This window comes from Manacus vitellinus, unplaced genomic scaffold (genome assembly GCF_001715985.3).
Source record: "Manacus vitellinus isolate BGI_N305 unplaced genomic scaffold, ASM171598v3 scaffold_63_pilon, whole genome shotgun sequence".
Lineage (NCBI taxonomy): Eukaryota > Metazoa > Chordata > Aves > Passeriformes > Pipridae > Manacus > Manacus vitellinus.
Window position 1 is genome coordinate 1,810,866 of NW_021940711.1, and position 16,886 is coordinate 1,827,751.

General features: G+C 38.1%; 1 protein-coding gene across 2 annotated transcripts in view; it reads right to left on the bottom strand.

Annotated features, from left to right (window-relative positions):
- The window catches only part of GAS2 (growth arrest specific 2), a 72,905-nt gene extending 62,022 nt beyond the window's left edge, over positions 1–10,883 (bottom strand). Inside the window, exons 1-2 of one of the 2 annotated variants that reach the window (XM_008931749.3) lie at positions 10,716–10,883; positions 3,308–3,432 (exon numbers count right to left, since the gene is read on the bottom strand). In XM_008931749.3, the coding sequence (XP_008929997.1) occupies positions 3,308–3,432; positions 10,716–10,857 (267 nt within the window). In that variant the 5' untranslated portion in view covers positions 10,858–10,883. The remainder of the gene's footprint in view (positions 1–3,307; positions 3,433–10,715) is intronic. The other variant, XM_018083432.2, reaches the window with a different exon arrangement.
- Positions 10,884–16,886: the final 6,003 nt, after the last annotated feature.

Sequence of the window (16,886 nt, forward strand, 5' to 3'; positions counted from 1 at the left end):
GTGACATGAATGACTTTTATGGAATAACTGCTGCTATAATAATAAGTCTGTAATTTCTAGACAGTTGATCATTAGCAGGAGCAGCAGCACAGGTAGTTCCAACAACTTACTACCATACAAATCTTGAGCATTTATTAAGACTGATAGCAGTCATCTCCTTGTCATTTTATAAGTGTACATGGTTGGGTTTATTTATGACTGTAAAAATCTCCAAAAAGAGGAAAAACGAACTTAAAAAATACATCATATACTCCCACCAGTCTAACACTGCCCTCCCTGTTAAAAAAATCCATTTTCATTTAAAACTCAAAAGTTTTGTCTGTGTCTAGCAAAGGATCACCAATGTTTTCAGAATGATCAGGTTTTGAAGCATGGTTTAGCTGACTCTTGTGAAAGGATAGAGTTGCCTTTGTCTACTTGCACAACCAGCTGGGTATTCATCCCCAGGAAACAGTAACACACAGAACATAAGAGTGACTCTCATACTTTCTGAAGTTCCAACAGTTTTCATCTGTAGGGACTTCCTCATCTGAGTGGGGTTCCTGTGTATTCAGCCTTCCAAGAAATCTCCCTTCCATCACCTTATTCAGTGTTTACTGGAACCCAGGTAAATTTTAACAGTCTTTGACAGGAATTGTCCAACTGGTTTGTAAACAAGTCCCCCCCTTTTGCTTGTCTGGCTTCTGCTACCTTCATTCAGTGTCCTGTAGTCTCTGTGTAGAAACTGAACTTCTACCACACCTTCCTCATTTTGCAGGTTCTATCATATGCCTCTTTTTCCACACTCAAGAGTCCTAATCTACTCAGTCACTCATAAAAGACAACTCTATTATCTCTTTCATACATAAAAGTTACAACTGCATTCCCTTCCTCAGTCTCTTAAAACACTACTTTTGCATTGAACACCATTTAATCTCCTCTTCAGTCTCTTAAAGCTGTATTTCCACATTACATTACCAGCAGTTTCCTATGTATTTTGAAAATGTCCCCAGTGTCCACAAGTGTCTCCACATGACACAAAAAGGAAGTGTTGACATCAACATGCCTTTCAGATTTGGAAAACAAAGTATTTTGGGAGGCACAACTCTTTTTTGGTTTCTGCTTTCCCGATGTATTCCACACTCAAAAAGGCTGTTGCTGACCTAGGGGCTTTTCCTGAAATCTGAAGAAAGTTCAGTGTTCCCTAATAAGAAAGGGAATGATACAGTTTAGTTAACAAACAAACTGCAAAACTAAGAGTGACTAGAAACATATTGCACAAGTTAACCCAGAAGCAATAGGGGTTTAGCCTCTACTATTTTATAGAGCACTGCATTATGAATTTAAGGAATTATGGTAAACAGCTGATGAGTCAGTGCATGCAGTATTAGCTTTTAATGTCTTCTTACATCTGTTGCTATAGCTGCTAAACTGGCCAGACAGCCCCAAAGAGCTGTCCCATGAATTCATGATCAGTAGTACATATCAGTCAGAACAGGATATTTCATCTTCCTATCTTTGTTTAAGACAAAACTAAACCTAAAATATTGCATGGAGCTTTTCCATCTAGGAAGAAGTTAGCATAAAAAAAAATAATTAAAAGTTACATATATGGATAGAAAAGTAAGTTATCTATTTTGATAGAAGCTGAACTCAACACAACTCAGCAGCTTCTTCCAGTCATTGGAGCACCTAGGTAAAAGGCCATGTTTCTGTTTTCCTGGGCAGAGAAATGGTCAAATGGCTTCAAAATTTCACATTATATTATTAATAGGGTGCAAAATAATTATTCAGGGGAGCATTGTGGAATTCTTACTGTGCTAAATTTCATACACTATAATCTTCTCATAAATTTCCTTGGCACCACAAGTCAGATTTTTCAATGTGTAGGCTAGTCCTATTGCCCAAGACTGCTACACAGGGAACTAAAATCTGAAAGGATGAAGAGCTTCCTAACAGTCTACAATGACACAAATCTATTACTGTGCCATTTCTTTGAATTCTTACTATAATAAGTATGAAACAATATACATTGAGAAAATAGCAGCAGAGCAGATTTTTTTTCCCTTTAATTGCATTGTCAGTTATACCAGTTTAACAAATAAAAGCCCAACAAATCTAAGTAATGACAACACATGTGACTGCACATGTCTAATCAGCTTCTAATGTAATTTAGGCTCAAAAACAAATACAAGTAACCCTTCTTTCTGCCTAGCTAGTTCCTAGGCTTAATCAAAAAGACTGCCATAGGTGTTTTCTCACTTGGAAGCTACCATGGCACAGGTGAAGACAATATTATAAAGATCATATTATAAAGAGGAACTCAGAAATCAACCAGTACCTCTACTAAACAAGCCCTGATTATAATTTGAAATAGGAAACATGACAACTTCTTCTGCAACAACAATTATGAACTTGGAACCAAGAAAAACAACTTATACAGGTGCAACTGGCACAAGGCTGACAGTTCTCAGAACAGCTGATAAAATTCATGCTGTGCCCTAATTTCTGCTACAGATGAGTTATGAAAACATCAAAGATAGAAGATGCATTATGTTCTTGGGCTCTCTTTTACCTGCTTTTTATTTGCCTGTTTTAGCTTTCAAGGAAGATGTACCTGAATGCACAAGAAAAATAGAAAGTTTCACAATAAGTGTTTTAATGTGTCGACCCTTTAATTCAACTTCTCCCAGAAACAGAATCGCTGCACTCTTGAGTCTCTCCCAGTAAGACTGCCCTATGAAAATAATTTAAAGGAAAGAGAGGTTGCATTCAAGCAAGATCTTAACCTGATCTTTCCAAAACTCTTCAGGATCTTCTCAGTTTCACATTTTCTACATCATTCCTGCACCTTTTTGCTGAAACCTCTTCCAGTACACCAACAGGACCTTCAAACTCGAGGCACCAAAACTAACTATAGTTTTATTACTGGCCTCCCTAGAGCTGTTTTCAGAGGAAAAAAGACACCTCCCACAGCTACTTAGTATTCCCCTTGCAAACAAATGCAAGGATCACATTTTCTCCTTTAGCTACCACATCACACTGCTAGATCTTGTTCTACCTTATTCTCCACATATTACAAGTAACTGCTTTTACATATTTTGAGTAACTGCTTTGCATAGTTACTTTAATAATTACCAGATAAGCATTATTTCCCCCACCTTTATACAGTTGTTCTTCTACACAGAGCAATTACCTCCCCGCTCTTTTGCAGAACATCCACACGTGAAATCTCTTAACGGTGCAAAAAGAAGTTCAGTACCAAACCAAAAAAGCTCAGATACCCCAGATACTGATATTACACACTAGAACATTGACCAACACTTACTCTGCCAGGTTTGTTTGCATCAAAGCTGTTTTCTTTAAACTTCTCCTGCAGGGTCTCAGCTAACCGGCAAAGCAAGGCTCCGTTATCCAATTTCTCCATAAAGGTTTCTGCTGTTATTTCTCTACCTGAACAGCAAACAGAGAGTTAACATGGCAGAAAGCATGCAATAGTACAGACTGCATTTGTGTGAAAAGAGAAAAATCAATAGAAACCTCAACAGTAATTTGCAATACACTTTAACTGAAAAACTTGTATTACTTTGAATATTTAGCGAATAACCTCACTACAACTTCACCTGTAGATATACAGAAAATCACGAAAAAAACCATGCTTTTTTTTTTTTTGGGAAGGCATGTGATCTTTGGAAAATAATTCTAGCATATCAGACTCCATGTATTTCACTTTACTTATGGAAATCCAGTGGTTTTAACACAATATTTTAAAAGACAGGCTACAGCAGGCAAATGGTTTACACCAGTGTGCATGTGTAGCTATAGCACAAGAGTTGCCAACAGTTTATTTTGTAGCAGAAGTAGAAAATCTTGTCAAGAAGGAAAGGACTACATTTTTTTAGAAGACTCTTAAGACTTGGTCCTGCAAGAAGTATACAAGATACTACAGTTACTGCAACGCTCCTATGAAAGTCCTTTTCCAGGAATAAAGTTAGGTACATAAGAAAAAAAAATAATTTTCAGGTAAAAATATTCCTATATCTTACTGAAGGTTTTTAATTTTCACATTTCCACCAAAAAATGTGCCTTCTCTTTGGAACTTTTTTGACTAGCAGCTGTATTTTTCAGCCCTCTTAACTTACACTAATATCAAGAGAGCATCAGGGACTAATTCTTTCTCCTTCTATTAAGATAGGATATTTTCCCCCCCCCAATATTTATATATGTCATTTAGAAACAGGAATAACGCTATTAACTCATTTTTCATAGATTGTCACACAGCACATGTTAGTAACAATAGTCTACCCTTTAAAAAAAAAAAAAAAAGGAAAAATATTAAAAAAACTCAAGTTAGAGTGGTTCCCCACCTCATCCAGATCCACTTCTGCTTCCATGAGATGTCTGGAAACTGAAAACTTTATTCTGTTTAGAACAGGTTCAGTGCATTTTTTAGTCAAAAAAAAAAAAGGGGAAAAGTAAAAAAGTGAAGTAAAACTTTTCTACATCTTTTGCTCAGAAGAGAGGGAAAAAACTTACAAAAATAAAGTAGATAAAAAATTAAAACTGAACTTCTTGCTGGTGCATTGTAATCTGATACTCAATGTCACAATACTGAATATAGCAGCATTATAAAGTAATTGAAGTTAAACTTATTTTTTCTAAAACATTTTTACTTCAGAAATATCTGTTTAAACAGGAAATTTCCCCCTTTTTTATTCCCTCTTAATTCCATCTGCCATGTAGCCCACTTCATGGTTCCTGAATACCTAAATGACTTCCCCAGGCAAGAGAGCAGTAGTAGCACTGCAGACATGGCAGTTAGCTTATGCCTAACTGATAATATTTTACAGTGTCTCCAGCTCAGATGAAGCCAGGACTGAAATTATAATAGCCCACAGATAAAAAATGGAACATCTCAGCACCTCAAAAGCCTTTGCCACCATTCTAGCCTACATATTTTCCCATTTGCCCCATTAGCATTTTTATAAAGTGTTATAAAGTCATTAGAAAGCCAAATTTGAAAAAGGACCATGCTACAGGAATCTCTTTCCTGTAAAGAGTATTATATTTTATAATAGGTTCCTTTTCTTTTTAAAAAATTAAATTTCAAATATTTTTAACTTACTCAACATTTTTATTTTAGTTTGCAAAACGTAATTTTTCACATGGGTAAAACAGAAAAATCACATTTTACATATCTCCAGTCCTATGATCCAAAGATTTATTGTTTCATAATAATAAAATGTTATAAAAAACATAAAACCTATTTAGGGACATTTTCTCTTTACACAGACATGGAAAAATTCTTTTATCTTCTTCTGCTATTTAACAATACAGTTATATTATTTCAAGTGCTTTAGCAATTTGGTCACTGCATATTGTACACCAAGCTGGATTATTTGAGTTCTATTCCCCTTTATGAAATCTGAAAGAATGAATTTTGCATTGAACATCTGTATCCAATGAAAAGAATATTAGGTGTCAGCTTTCAATTCACTATATTTTATGGCTCCAAAAGGTGGCATTTCTTTGCTAAAACAGACACTCTGACATATTTAACAGTTGAAATATATTGATTCAAATGAGAGTAATGTTCATAACCTGAGGGGAAAAAAAAGGCTCTGTGTATTTGTATGGAAAAAACATTAAACTCCATTAAAAATGTATAACTCCCCCTATAATTACAAGAAAGCAGTTGCAATATTTTTATAGAATGGTAATAACATTAAGTATAATAAAAAAAACAACACTGAAAGTATGGGGGGGGGGAAAAAAAAAACACACACAGGAACACGAAGGCTTTCTGGAACCTCACAAGCATTGCTTACCCTCTCTTTTACCACAACCACCAGGTGCCCCCGAAAAAGTCAAACTGCTCTACCTCCTGCAAGCTGTGAGCAGCTATCTGCAGGGTCACAGTGCAACCAGAGTGGGAGGTTCATGACAGAGTAGCTGAAAAGAGACCATGCCCTGGGTGTGTGTCCAAGAGGTCGAAGACAAAGCATTCCCTACGGGCTGCCTCGGACAAGCAGAGCCTTCAGCAGAAGGCTGAGGGACTGAAAGACCCAAAGTACCAAAAACCTAGTTGGTTCCTCTATTATTGCACTCAGTTCTTCTACATTTGCTGTGATAAATGCAGTGTAAGACTGACTCCAGCCTCAGAACTAGCTGAAGGACTGTTTTAATTGTACGTTTCGGTAGCAACACAAAACTAGTAGTTTTTGAATAGAAATATGTCACTGGGGTGAATCTCTGAAACACATCTACAGTGCTTAAACCCAAAATAACAAAATGTGACAAAAATAAGGAAAACAAAAGGCCAGTGATTTTATGCACATACAAAACTAGTTATCTTCTGACAAGGCTACTCTGTTAACACCCCACAAACTGACAGCAGAAGCAATGGTTTTGAAAGCATTGAGACATTATCACTTACTTGAAGTGGGACATATAAACAATTCCAAAGGCATGTTGATACTAAAGAGAATTAGATAAAGCCACTCAACTAAGAGAGAAACTGTACCAATACCAGCAGAATCACTGGAAGTATCAGCATTAAAATATCTGAATATCAAGACATTCAAAGGCCTGCATTTCCCACTGGCTTGATCTGAACAAACTGATGTTGAAAATAAACATACTGTTATGGAACGCCCTTAGACAGCAAGTGGAACAAAAACACTAAGTTGAACGAGATTTAATTCAGAATCAAAGAAAGAGTTCTCTTGCACAAGACTTCCTACTCCTCAATCCCAAACTTCACACCTCCTGCAACACACCTTTAAATACCCAGCCTGGTCTTCAACTCTCCTAACATCCTTGCCCCTATGCTCCTTTTTATCCAAGCCTCCTTCTCTTTTGTATCCAAGAAACTTCTGTGTGCAAACAACACTCAACATTTCCATGTCCAGTTCCTCAGCACCCTGCACCCTCCAGCCACTCAGCTACGAGCTCCTGAAGCCCAGAAAGCTGTTTGGAAGAAGCCTCAGCACTGAAACCCTGAAGCTCAGACACGTGCCCAAGGTGTGGTCCCACGTGCTAAACAAAGTTGGATGGAGTAAAAGACAATATAACCCTCTGCAGCTTGTAAATGGATTCCGGGAATGAGTAGAAAGATGAGAGCTCCACACAGTAGCCAAAGAGGAAACACAGACCATCTCTCTGTACCTGTGCTAAACTCCAGGCTGGCGGTGAGGCCCACCCCTCCTCACATCAGCCACTTCGCTTCTGCAGACACACAAGGGAAAACAAGAAAGTACTGGAGAGTAAGGCAGGCAGGCAAGCCTTTCAAATTGCTATTTTCCCTCTGCTAGAAGAGTACTATGGCCCAAGTGTGCTAATTCCCATGTGCAGCTTGCTAAAGGTGAACAGAACTTTTCAGCATCCACAAGAGCATTCTACTAAAGTATATACATATAATCTACCAAATTTGGAGTTTGTCAGCCATGAAGGCATTCCCAAGTGTTTCACTGGCTCTATACAGACTAAAAGCAAGGCTAGGACATGATCATGACTTGCAAGACAGCTGGGTTAACACATCTTTTTAACTTTGCCACTGCCACTCTCGACTGAGGCACCAAAGCTCAGCAGAGAGAAGCAAAGGTAAGAGACACAACACCCATAGCTCCAATCTTTCTCTCCAGCATGCAAACCACAACCCCCACAATGCTATAATGTACAATATTGTATGAGTTAATGCTATCTGACACATGGAGTTCGTCTGCAATGTCCTTTTTCCATCCCCCAGAGTACAGACAGCTAAAATCTATTCAGCAATGGAGCTGTAACGACAAACTGTCCTCTCAGAAGCTGAGTTCCTCTGACATGGTTCCAAAAATAATTAACAAAATGCACACAAAAGTAGTAGTGAATACCAAAAAAAAAAAAAAACAACCAAAAACCACAACATGTTAAATTAGAATAAAATGTCTAAAGTCTCAGGGTTAAAGATTCTCACAGCATTATTTTTCAGCTGCACCACATATCTCAGTGTTGGGTAAGGTCAAACTCTAGCTATGCCTACCTTCTGTCTGAAATCAAAATCCTTCATTCATATTATAAAGTACAATATCCTGAAAATGTTTTCCAGTTTGTAATTTTGAACCCACACCAGGCTTTGCTACTGCAAGACCGTAATCTTTTCAACTTCCAGTAACACTGTGTAGGACACAATTGCCTCTCCACAAAAATTTCCTAAAACACCATCAGTTGATCAAGCTGCTTCAAAGAGGTTCAGCCCTATTTTTGCCTAAAATACTATTACTTTTTAAAATCTATGTTTCTTTGCAAAGATTCTATGTCCACGTTGAGTACATATGACTAAAATACAGATGAAACAAAACATGAACCAAAATGGCAAAAATTAACTTAAATGCATATTTGTGTGCTTTAAAAATTGAGAAACCTTATTGCATTAGAACTGGCATAAATGAGGCTTACTATACATACATAAATGACACTTACAATGAGGTTATACAAGATACAGGAGAGAGCAAGCTAAGGTGTGGAGACACACAGTGTTATTTGTTCTGTGCTACTTGCACATCCTTGCATGTGAAAATCTACTGGACCATTAATGCAAAATACATTATTTGTCCCATGTAAAGAAAAGAACAAACCACAAAACAAACAAAAAAACTCTTCCATATTCTTCTACCCTTTTGGATGCTGAAAAATTAGACAGTACAAACAGGTTTTTACAAGGTAACAGCATGATGTAAATTCATATCTATTTTATCACACAGCAACATGCTCACACATCCCTACTCTATTTAAAGTTAATCCAAATTATGCAGTAATTAAACCAAATTTGAACTCTGAGTTAATATACTTTTATGAATAATAATTATTTTAATTCACTTACACTTAATTTATTCTGAATGTGAATTTTAACTTAATTGAATTATTAATTTGAATAACAATGTCGACACAGGAATTCAAAGTGGTTTAACAAATCACTGTAATTTCAATTCTTCAGCACAAACTCTGAGAAAAGAAGAGCTTGGTGTGAGAAGGTGTGGGGGGGATGCATTAAGCAAATGAACTGTATATGCTGCTTAATTAAAAGAAGGTTGTACCCATTTAGTTCTGCAGTGCAGAATTTGGTGTCCATATGAAAAATCAGATTTTTAATTATAGTTGGCATTTCAGAACCTCCTGCTGGTTGCTACTTCCTTGCTCAAAAAGTGACCTCATTCCTAAACTTATCAGTGGGAGAACTCTGTTACCAACTGCAAACAAGGTTCTGTTTGTTTTAGAGTGGATCACGAAAACTTCATTGTTTAAAATATTTAAACAATATACTGAATCCTTAATGGAATGTGCTGCTTCTGATTCAAAAAACAGTCACTTGGATTGCTGTCCTGTGGTAATTGGAATGAAAAGTCAGTATTTCTGAACTTTGTTCTGGAATTGTCTAGACAATTTTATATTCCAAACTCATTAATTTAAATTGAAGTACCACACAAGTATGTCATTTAAAACACATGCCACTTCTGCAGTTACGGATTCATAACTCTAAAATGGGTATCATCTACCTGAAAAATAATGTGTTCTTGCATTTTACTGACACTGTACTTATTGACTACATCTCTTAAAAGGTGATATTTCCCTTTCTCTTAAAAAAAAGAGGAAATACAGTGCAGATGAAAGACACTGGATAGACTCCATTATTGTATGACATCAATTGACTGAGATAGTTTAACTACAGCATTTGCCATGACAAGACACTGCCCATGCCTCAGCAGAACAGACTTTCAGAAAATAAAATAAAAATTAAATAAATCCTCCAAACCCACACACACCGATTTAAAAGTGCTTATCCAAATTTTCCTCCAAAATAACATGAATAAAAGTTTCATGCAACCATCACCTCCCCCGAAATATTTTCTTCTCTTTCTTTAATGAGAGGAATTGCTGGCATGGTTCCTTTAGCATGAGGTATTCTACAAGTCACAGATTTGTTTGGTGGTATTCTTTGGACTTGCAGGGATCACCCCAAAGCCATTTTTCCTTGATTTGATCTCAGGAAACAGCATATTATTTCCTGGCTCATAATTTCCAAATTGTACACCTTCAGGAATGATTTGTGTACCTCAAAGTATTGTCTCCTTCCTGCCAGGGACAATCTCACTCACTCTTCTTTCACATGTACCTGATTTTTTTTCTCTGGGTGTTTGGTTTGCACCCTCTTTTGGCAACAACATGCTTTGGCTTCACACACCAAGGCAGGTGTAAATCCCCAGGTCCAGCTGTGGTAGGTCAAACCCCTCTACAAATGACTTCCAGAAGTCTTATCATGCATTGCCTTGGGCAGCACTTATCAATTACTAGACAAAGTCAGCAAAGAACTATTTAATGGTTCCTTCTATTCAAGACAGTCAGTACACCTGTATTCTTTAGGAGGCTTATCAATAAAAATGGAAAACACGGGTGGTGGCAGCAATTAGCATCATTCAGCTTAATGGTATTAATACAGAAAACACATGTAAAAAAAAATTAGAGGGGAATTTGAAAAAACAAACAGGAGATGTATAATAAGGTTCAGTTATGCTACTCACAGAAACACTGTGGAGGCAAATTACTCATTAGCTTTTCTGGCCTTGCTAGCAGTTGCACTACATGGAAGTAGCTAACTAATAACTACTTTTATTTCTGATGTACAAAAGAGTCTGAATTCCCAGTGGAAAGAGTACTCTTACTGCCCAGCCCCTAAATTCCATCTCACTGTGCCTTACCCAGTAGGTTTGTGAGCCACAGGGCCAAATCCTCTTTCATTGGCAGCAAGTTGGCCTCGTGCCTGCTGGCGAGCCACTGGCTGTACTGGTGCATGTCGGAGAGGCCAGGCCCGCGTGCCTTGGGGCTCAGGGCAGTGCACATCGCTTATCCGCTCCTTGGACCTGGTTCATCACATCAGAAAAGGAAGAGAAAAGGAAGAAAAGAGCACTTCATTGCACCAAATAAAGTTTCTTTAGAATTGCAGAAGATAATCCCATGCCGAAGACGATCCCCATCTCCGGGAGCGTTCAAGGCCAGGTTGGACGGGGCTTTGAGCAGCCTGGTCTAGTGGAAGATGTCCCCACCCATGGTGTGAAACGATCTTTTAAGATCCCTTCCAACTAGAACTACTGTATGACTCTGAAAGCAACAGTGACAACAGTTCTAAGAGATCAGATGTCAGATAACCACATGTGGATCTAACACGTGGTTGCAAACCAAAGCTTTGTTTTGTTAACAGATTTTTATTTTTTTTTTTGCAAGCGATTAAATCATACAGATAAACGTCAACTTCATTTGTACTCACCAAGCTACACATGTTGCCAACACATGACCATATATTCTGGAAGGAATGATTAAAATCAAATAAAAATAAACATTTTACACAAAGCTAACAACTCACTATGGCGCCTGATCCAATACCCATTCAATTTAAATGGAGAGCTTCTGAGATTTTTGGATCAGGCCCAAGAAAAACATGGGAACAACCAAATTACACTACTACAGCAAACTTATTAACAACTTATAAATTCTGTAACCAAATTCTATTCTACAGCTTCAGAATAATTAAAGAAAAAGCCTACACTAAATATATTGACTGAATAGATTATTTCTTCAGAAAGCAGCACAACAGCTAGCACTGGTCACTCAAGACTTCCCACTTCCCAAATCCTCCTCTGCTTCAGTGACGACACACTGCAGCTTTAGTGTCGGGTAAGACAACTAATATTTAACACATAACATATTAGGTGTTGGGAGTTGCAGCAGCCAGACATGTTAGAACCACTGGACCCATATCTCTGCTCCTGAGGGACCAATTCCCCACCTGTGGCAGAAGTGTGCTGAAGAAAGAGTTTTTTTAGAAGAAGGTTATTTTTCCTCTCTGAAAGAACCTCGGACCTAGACTCTAATACTTGTAGCAATGAGCTGAGACACCTCCTTGCCTGGCAGGCTGGAGCTTGCTGAAAAGCAGCCACCAGGTCTTGTGGAGGTGGCACTAGACAGACATGAAGTGAACGTGAGATCCATAAGGAATAGTTCTGTCAGCTGGCTGATCCACACCAACTGTGATTACACATGTCAGCTGGCTTCAACTTATGGCACTCTGCAAACACTGTTTCTTTCTGTCTTTTGCATACCTTTCAAACCAGGTAAGAACTGTTTGTGACTTTAAGAACCACAACAGGAAAAAAAAAAAAGAACAGTTTGTTATACTATCCATTACAGCCTGGAATAACAAGAATACTGAAAACAATTCTTTTGTCAAAAAAGGAAAATACTTACTAAATGTAAAAAAAAAACCAAAACCAACAAAACCAAAACCAATTGCCTTAACATAAAATTGTGCTGTAACTGACTTTTCCAAACGTATGTATTGCTACAATATGTAATGCTACTTGGGATATACTTGTATTAATACTCCAGCATTGTTTAACCACACTTGGGGTAAGTAAACTCCATGCTTACAAAAAGATCTCCTTAGGCTCCTGTTGACAGCACCTCATCCCAAAATCCTGAAGTTTACCTTGCCCTTGAGACAGACACAGTTTTCACTACAAATATATTTCTTACTGAAATTAGACAATTTTTTCAGTTGGGGAGAAGGGAAAATAGACTTTAAAAAAAGATTTATTCTCTTTTATAAACATGCATTTCTGAATTATGAGTAGATTTCACATTTTTCTAACAAGAAAAAAAAAATCTTCATGTATCCTTTCAGAGCAGAGAAGTTTAAGGCACCCTAGTACACAATTTAAGCACAGCTCTGTTCTGAAAGCTGACTTTGTAAAAATGTCAGATTGGATTTATGGTTTCCTGGTTAATTAAATTCAAATCATACCTGTTCATTTAGGGTAGGGTGTGAGGGGGGGGAGGGAGGGAGAGGAATTGGGCTGTTAGCTCTGCAAAAATCAATCTGGAATGTCACTCTCAAAATAGATCGATTCAGACTAGAAGCTACCAACAGCTAAGGAATTTCAATGACAGTATATTTAAGAGTTGCTCTAAGTCACTCAGAACCACACAAATTAGTCCTTCAAATCACTGCTGCATTTTGGAAAGAAAGAGAGGCAAGATGGTTGACACCACCTTGTCTTCAAAGATTACATGGGGAAAATCAAGTATAAATACCTCTGCCATATACTTTCTTTCCAGAAAGAGTCTTCAAATAAATTTTGACTGATTTCTGGAGTCTATAAACTCCATTGATACAGTGAGAACCAGAACTGAAACTAGATTGTTCTCTTGGATGACCTCTGAGATTATATTGGTAAAATGTAACTTTAAAAAATCCTCATTCCTGAATGTTCAATTCATATACAGCACACAAATAAAGCAAAGTACTTTTCTGCACCAGTGTTTCAGTTTATTAACACCTGCACATCTAAGTATTTAGGAACCAAAATCCTGCAATTTGTTTCTCTTTACATACAGATCAGAAAAATGTACCTGAAAAAGCAGAACCATTGTACTAAAGGGACCAGTTAGACATTGCAGCTCTTCACTGGAGATAATTTCACAGCTCATACATGCTTCGTGGAGGGGGTTAGACTAGATGACCCTCAGAGGTCCCTTCCAACCTGAGTTAATTCTGTTATATTTCAAGGATGCACCCAGCAATATTAATCAGAGAACCTTAAATAGGGTCTGCCCTGCTAGAAGGGCACACACACACTGAGCTGGGTTGTTCAGGAGGGAAACAACAGAGGTAACACCCTTTTCTTTCACCTCAGGAAAGGTCCACCTCCTTCAGTACTTCCAAGACCCTGCATATGATGTGCCCTATGGGACTTGGGGCTAATTAATCACCAGCATTATGATATGCCTGACAGCCAGCCAGATACAATACACGCCGCTGTCACTGGTGGGGCTGAAGTCATTCTAAGGTTTGAAAGTTACATTTCTTAAGAGAAGACAGAGGGAAGGCTTCTGGGCTGCTACATGAAAAAGGTTTGGGTTTCCCCATCAGTCTGTGAAACAAGCACTGCAGTCTGTTTACGCTTCAGGCTGGTTTCTGAGGAGACATAGAGCAGAGATTTCAGGGAGCTGAGATGTTACTTCATCTCTAAAATACAGGGTTGTCTTTAAATATATTTCATACTGACCTAACTCACCAATCAAGCCTAGTGAAGGCCTCAAGAGACTTGAGACTCCCTGAAGGAAGAAAAGTGAGAGAACAAAGATTTTGGAGGATTCAAGGGTGCCTGAGTTTCTAAGTAACTGTCGTAGTGTGAAGAGAGAAGATACAGAGACAAGAAGGGGTTTAGGTAGTTTAAACAGGACACAGGTTCTTAGAATGGGAAACTGGAAAGATGATGAAAGGCAGACAGGTGACAAAAATTTCTAGCAGATGAAAACGATTCAGGTATCTCTGTAGTGGGGCTCGGTCTGCTTGGAACAGTAGCCCTGAATTAACAACAATGCATGGGTTTATTTACGAAGCAGACATGCAAAGTGAGGACTGGAAAATGAGAAAGTCTACACTGAAGAGCCTGAAGAATGACAGACAAATCACACACAATCCAACCTTACTTCTGTGTAAGTTTTCTTTAATTTAATTTCTGAAAAAATGAATTTTCCCCTTCCCCACTACTTCTCTGAAAACCTGCTCTACACTTCAATAAAATACTTCCCTGCTAGAATCAGAGGCACAAAATTTCTACCTTGGATTTTTAAAATTAAATTATGCTCTCAAGGAGCAGAGCATAACCAGTTACTTGCATCTCCTGTCACAAACCCTACAAGTAACACAGCAGGTCTGTTATCAAACTGCAAGCATCAGAAACTATCAAACTCTGAATTATTCTTCACGCAAACACTGATCGCTACTGCACTTGTAAATTTAATTTAAGCCTCCACAATACTTCAGCACTGAAGTGCCCAAGTTTCATTAAAATGTTTATCTACTTCATTAGTTGTAGTAGCCCAGACATTAACTATTACAGCTTCATCACATAGTAGCTGGGATCTGTGAAGAAGACAAAATGAGTTAGTTATGTGAAGGTATTATGAGAGCAATTGAGTCCTGAGCTCTTCTAAGACCCCTTTGAAGATTCTACCCATGGTCAAGGCCAGGCTCTTGACTCGTTGCTCAGATACCTTCAACTCCCTTCCCTAAAATATCCAAATATACTTATTTTCTAGTGAACTGAAGAAAAGTTTATTGACAATTTATCCCTGAGGAATTTGGTCAGAGAAATGGGCTAACTTGCCTCAAAGGCAGACAGCAGCTTTCAAGGATACCTCACCACAGCTGAGGCAAGCCTCTGGCTCCAGTGACTATTTCATCCTTTCCTTTTTGGCAGATATAAAGTATGAACAAAAGTAGCCAAAAAAATATTGGGTTTCCTAATCTCACTACTTTCTAACAGCAACATCAAATCATCATATATACAGCTGTTCAAAACTAGCCAACACAAACATGTCAAATATTTTACAGAATGTTGCACTTCTCTATAAACTGTTGAGGCTGACGTGATATGCAGAAGCATTTTCAAAACTTACCTCTAGATGCTTTAAAGCAACTGCTTCCACCTGCTATTCGGAATGGGGACAAGGAACCGTCTTTAACTACTTTTCATTCTGTTTTGTTACAGGTCATATTTATGCAGCACAGCTTTTTTTTTTTTCCACCTCTCTCAATAAGAGGATGACATCTCAAATTCCTAAGACTTATTGTCTAGATGAAGAATTCAGTGTGGGATAGTTCACAGTACGCCCAGTGACCTGTATCAGATTCAACACACTGAAAGGTCCTATTTCTCTCTGCTTGCTCCTACCAAACAGTGAAGTTCTTATTTTGCTTTACAGTAGTGCATTTAGCTGCCTCTGTATTGTAGTTCACTGCTTGTATTTTGCCAGCAGTGTAACTTACACTAGCTGTTGATTGTTATCACTGATCATCAGGTGAAAGCAATGAGAATCAAACAAGTGATCTTTTGTAATTCCAGTGGCTTTTGTTGGGGTTAACTGGTAGAACAAAAGGAGTCAAGAATCTCTGTACTCAGAACACACAGGAGGAAAAGACTGTTTAATCTAGAAAGTAGAACTGGATGCACAGTGAAGCCCTCATGGTTGCAGATCCCTGGATTCAATTCCCTTTCCTATTCCAGCCGCCTTCCTTACCTGTAAAATTGCGATAATAATTTTCTTCAACTGAGTATATATAATAAGAGGAGGGGAAAATTCTATATAGGAAAAATGCATATATAAAAGAGTGCAGGTATGCATATGAATACAGACATACACAGAAAATACACCTGCTCCACCCTGGTAGCTAATCATATAAACCAGCAAGATTTTACTCCAAATTGCTCATCCAGCCCCAGCACAAGATGCATAACCTACACTGGGAAGCTGCTGGCTATGCAGTGCCCTCTGTATCACACGAGTTTCATTGTTGCTTCAGCCTGGTTCCTAATTACAACATGGGCATTAATTCTCAAACAAAAGGAGGCTTGAACCATTTCTTTTAACTTGCTCCTACATACAATCCTTCCAGGTCAGGAATGAAGAAGTCTTGCTGAATCACTCGCTCTTTATGACTTGGCTTAAGAACTAGCATAGAAATTAAGTATCCAGTGGAACAAGCATTTTTCTTTGTATTCAGTTAGAAAATAATCAAAATATATCTAAAAGAGTCTGTGGAGAGAAAAAATACGCCATAAAGCAAATGCAGAACTCTGTATAGTGATCAATCAAATCATCTCTGATGCAAAGGTCCTACACAGTGTCCCCTTTGCACCGTAACAGCTTGACTTGGACACTGTGTGTAGACATCTGGACTGGCCCACCCAGGCACTGCTGCCTTAGCAGGCAAGCTCACTGACTGGCTCTGTGCATTTGGCAGCCAAACCAGAGTTATCCAGGACTGAAGATTAGCACATATGCCAGTTCAGTGGCCTAGCTGCTCT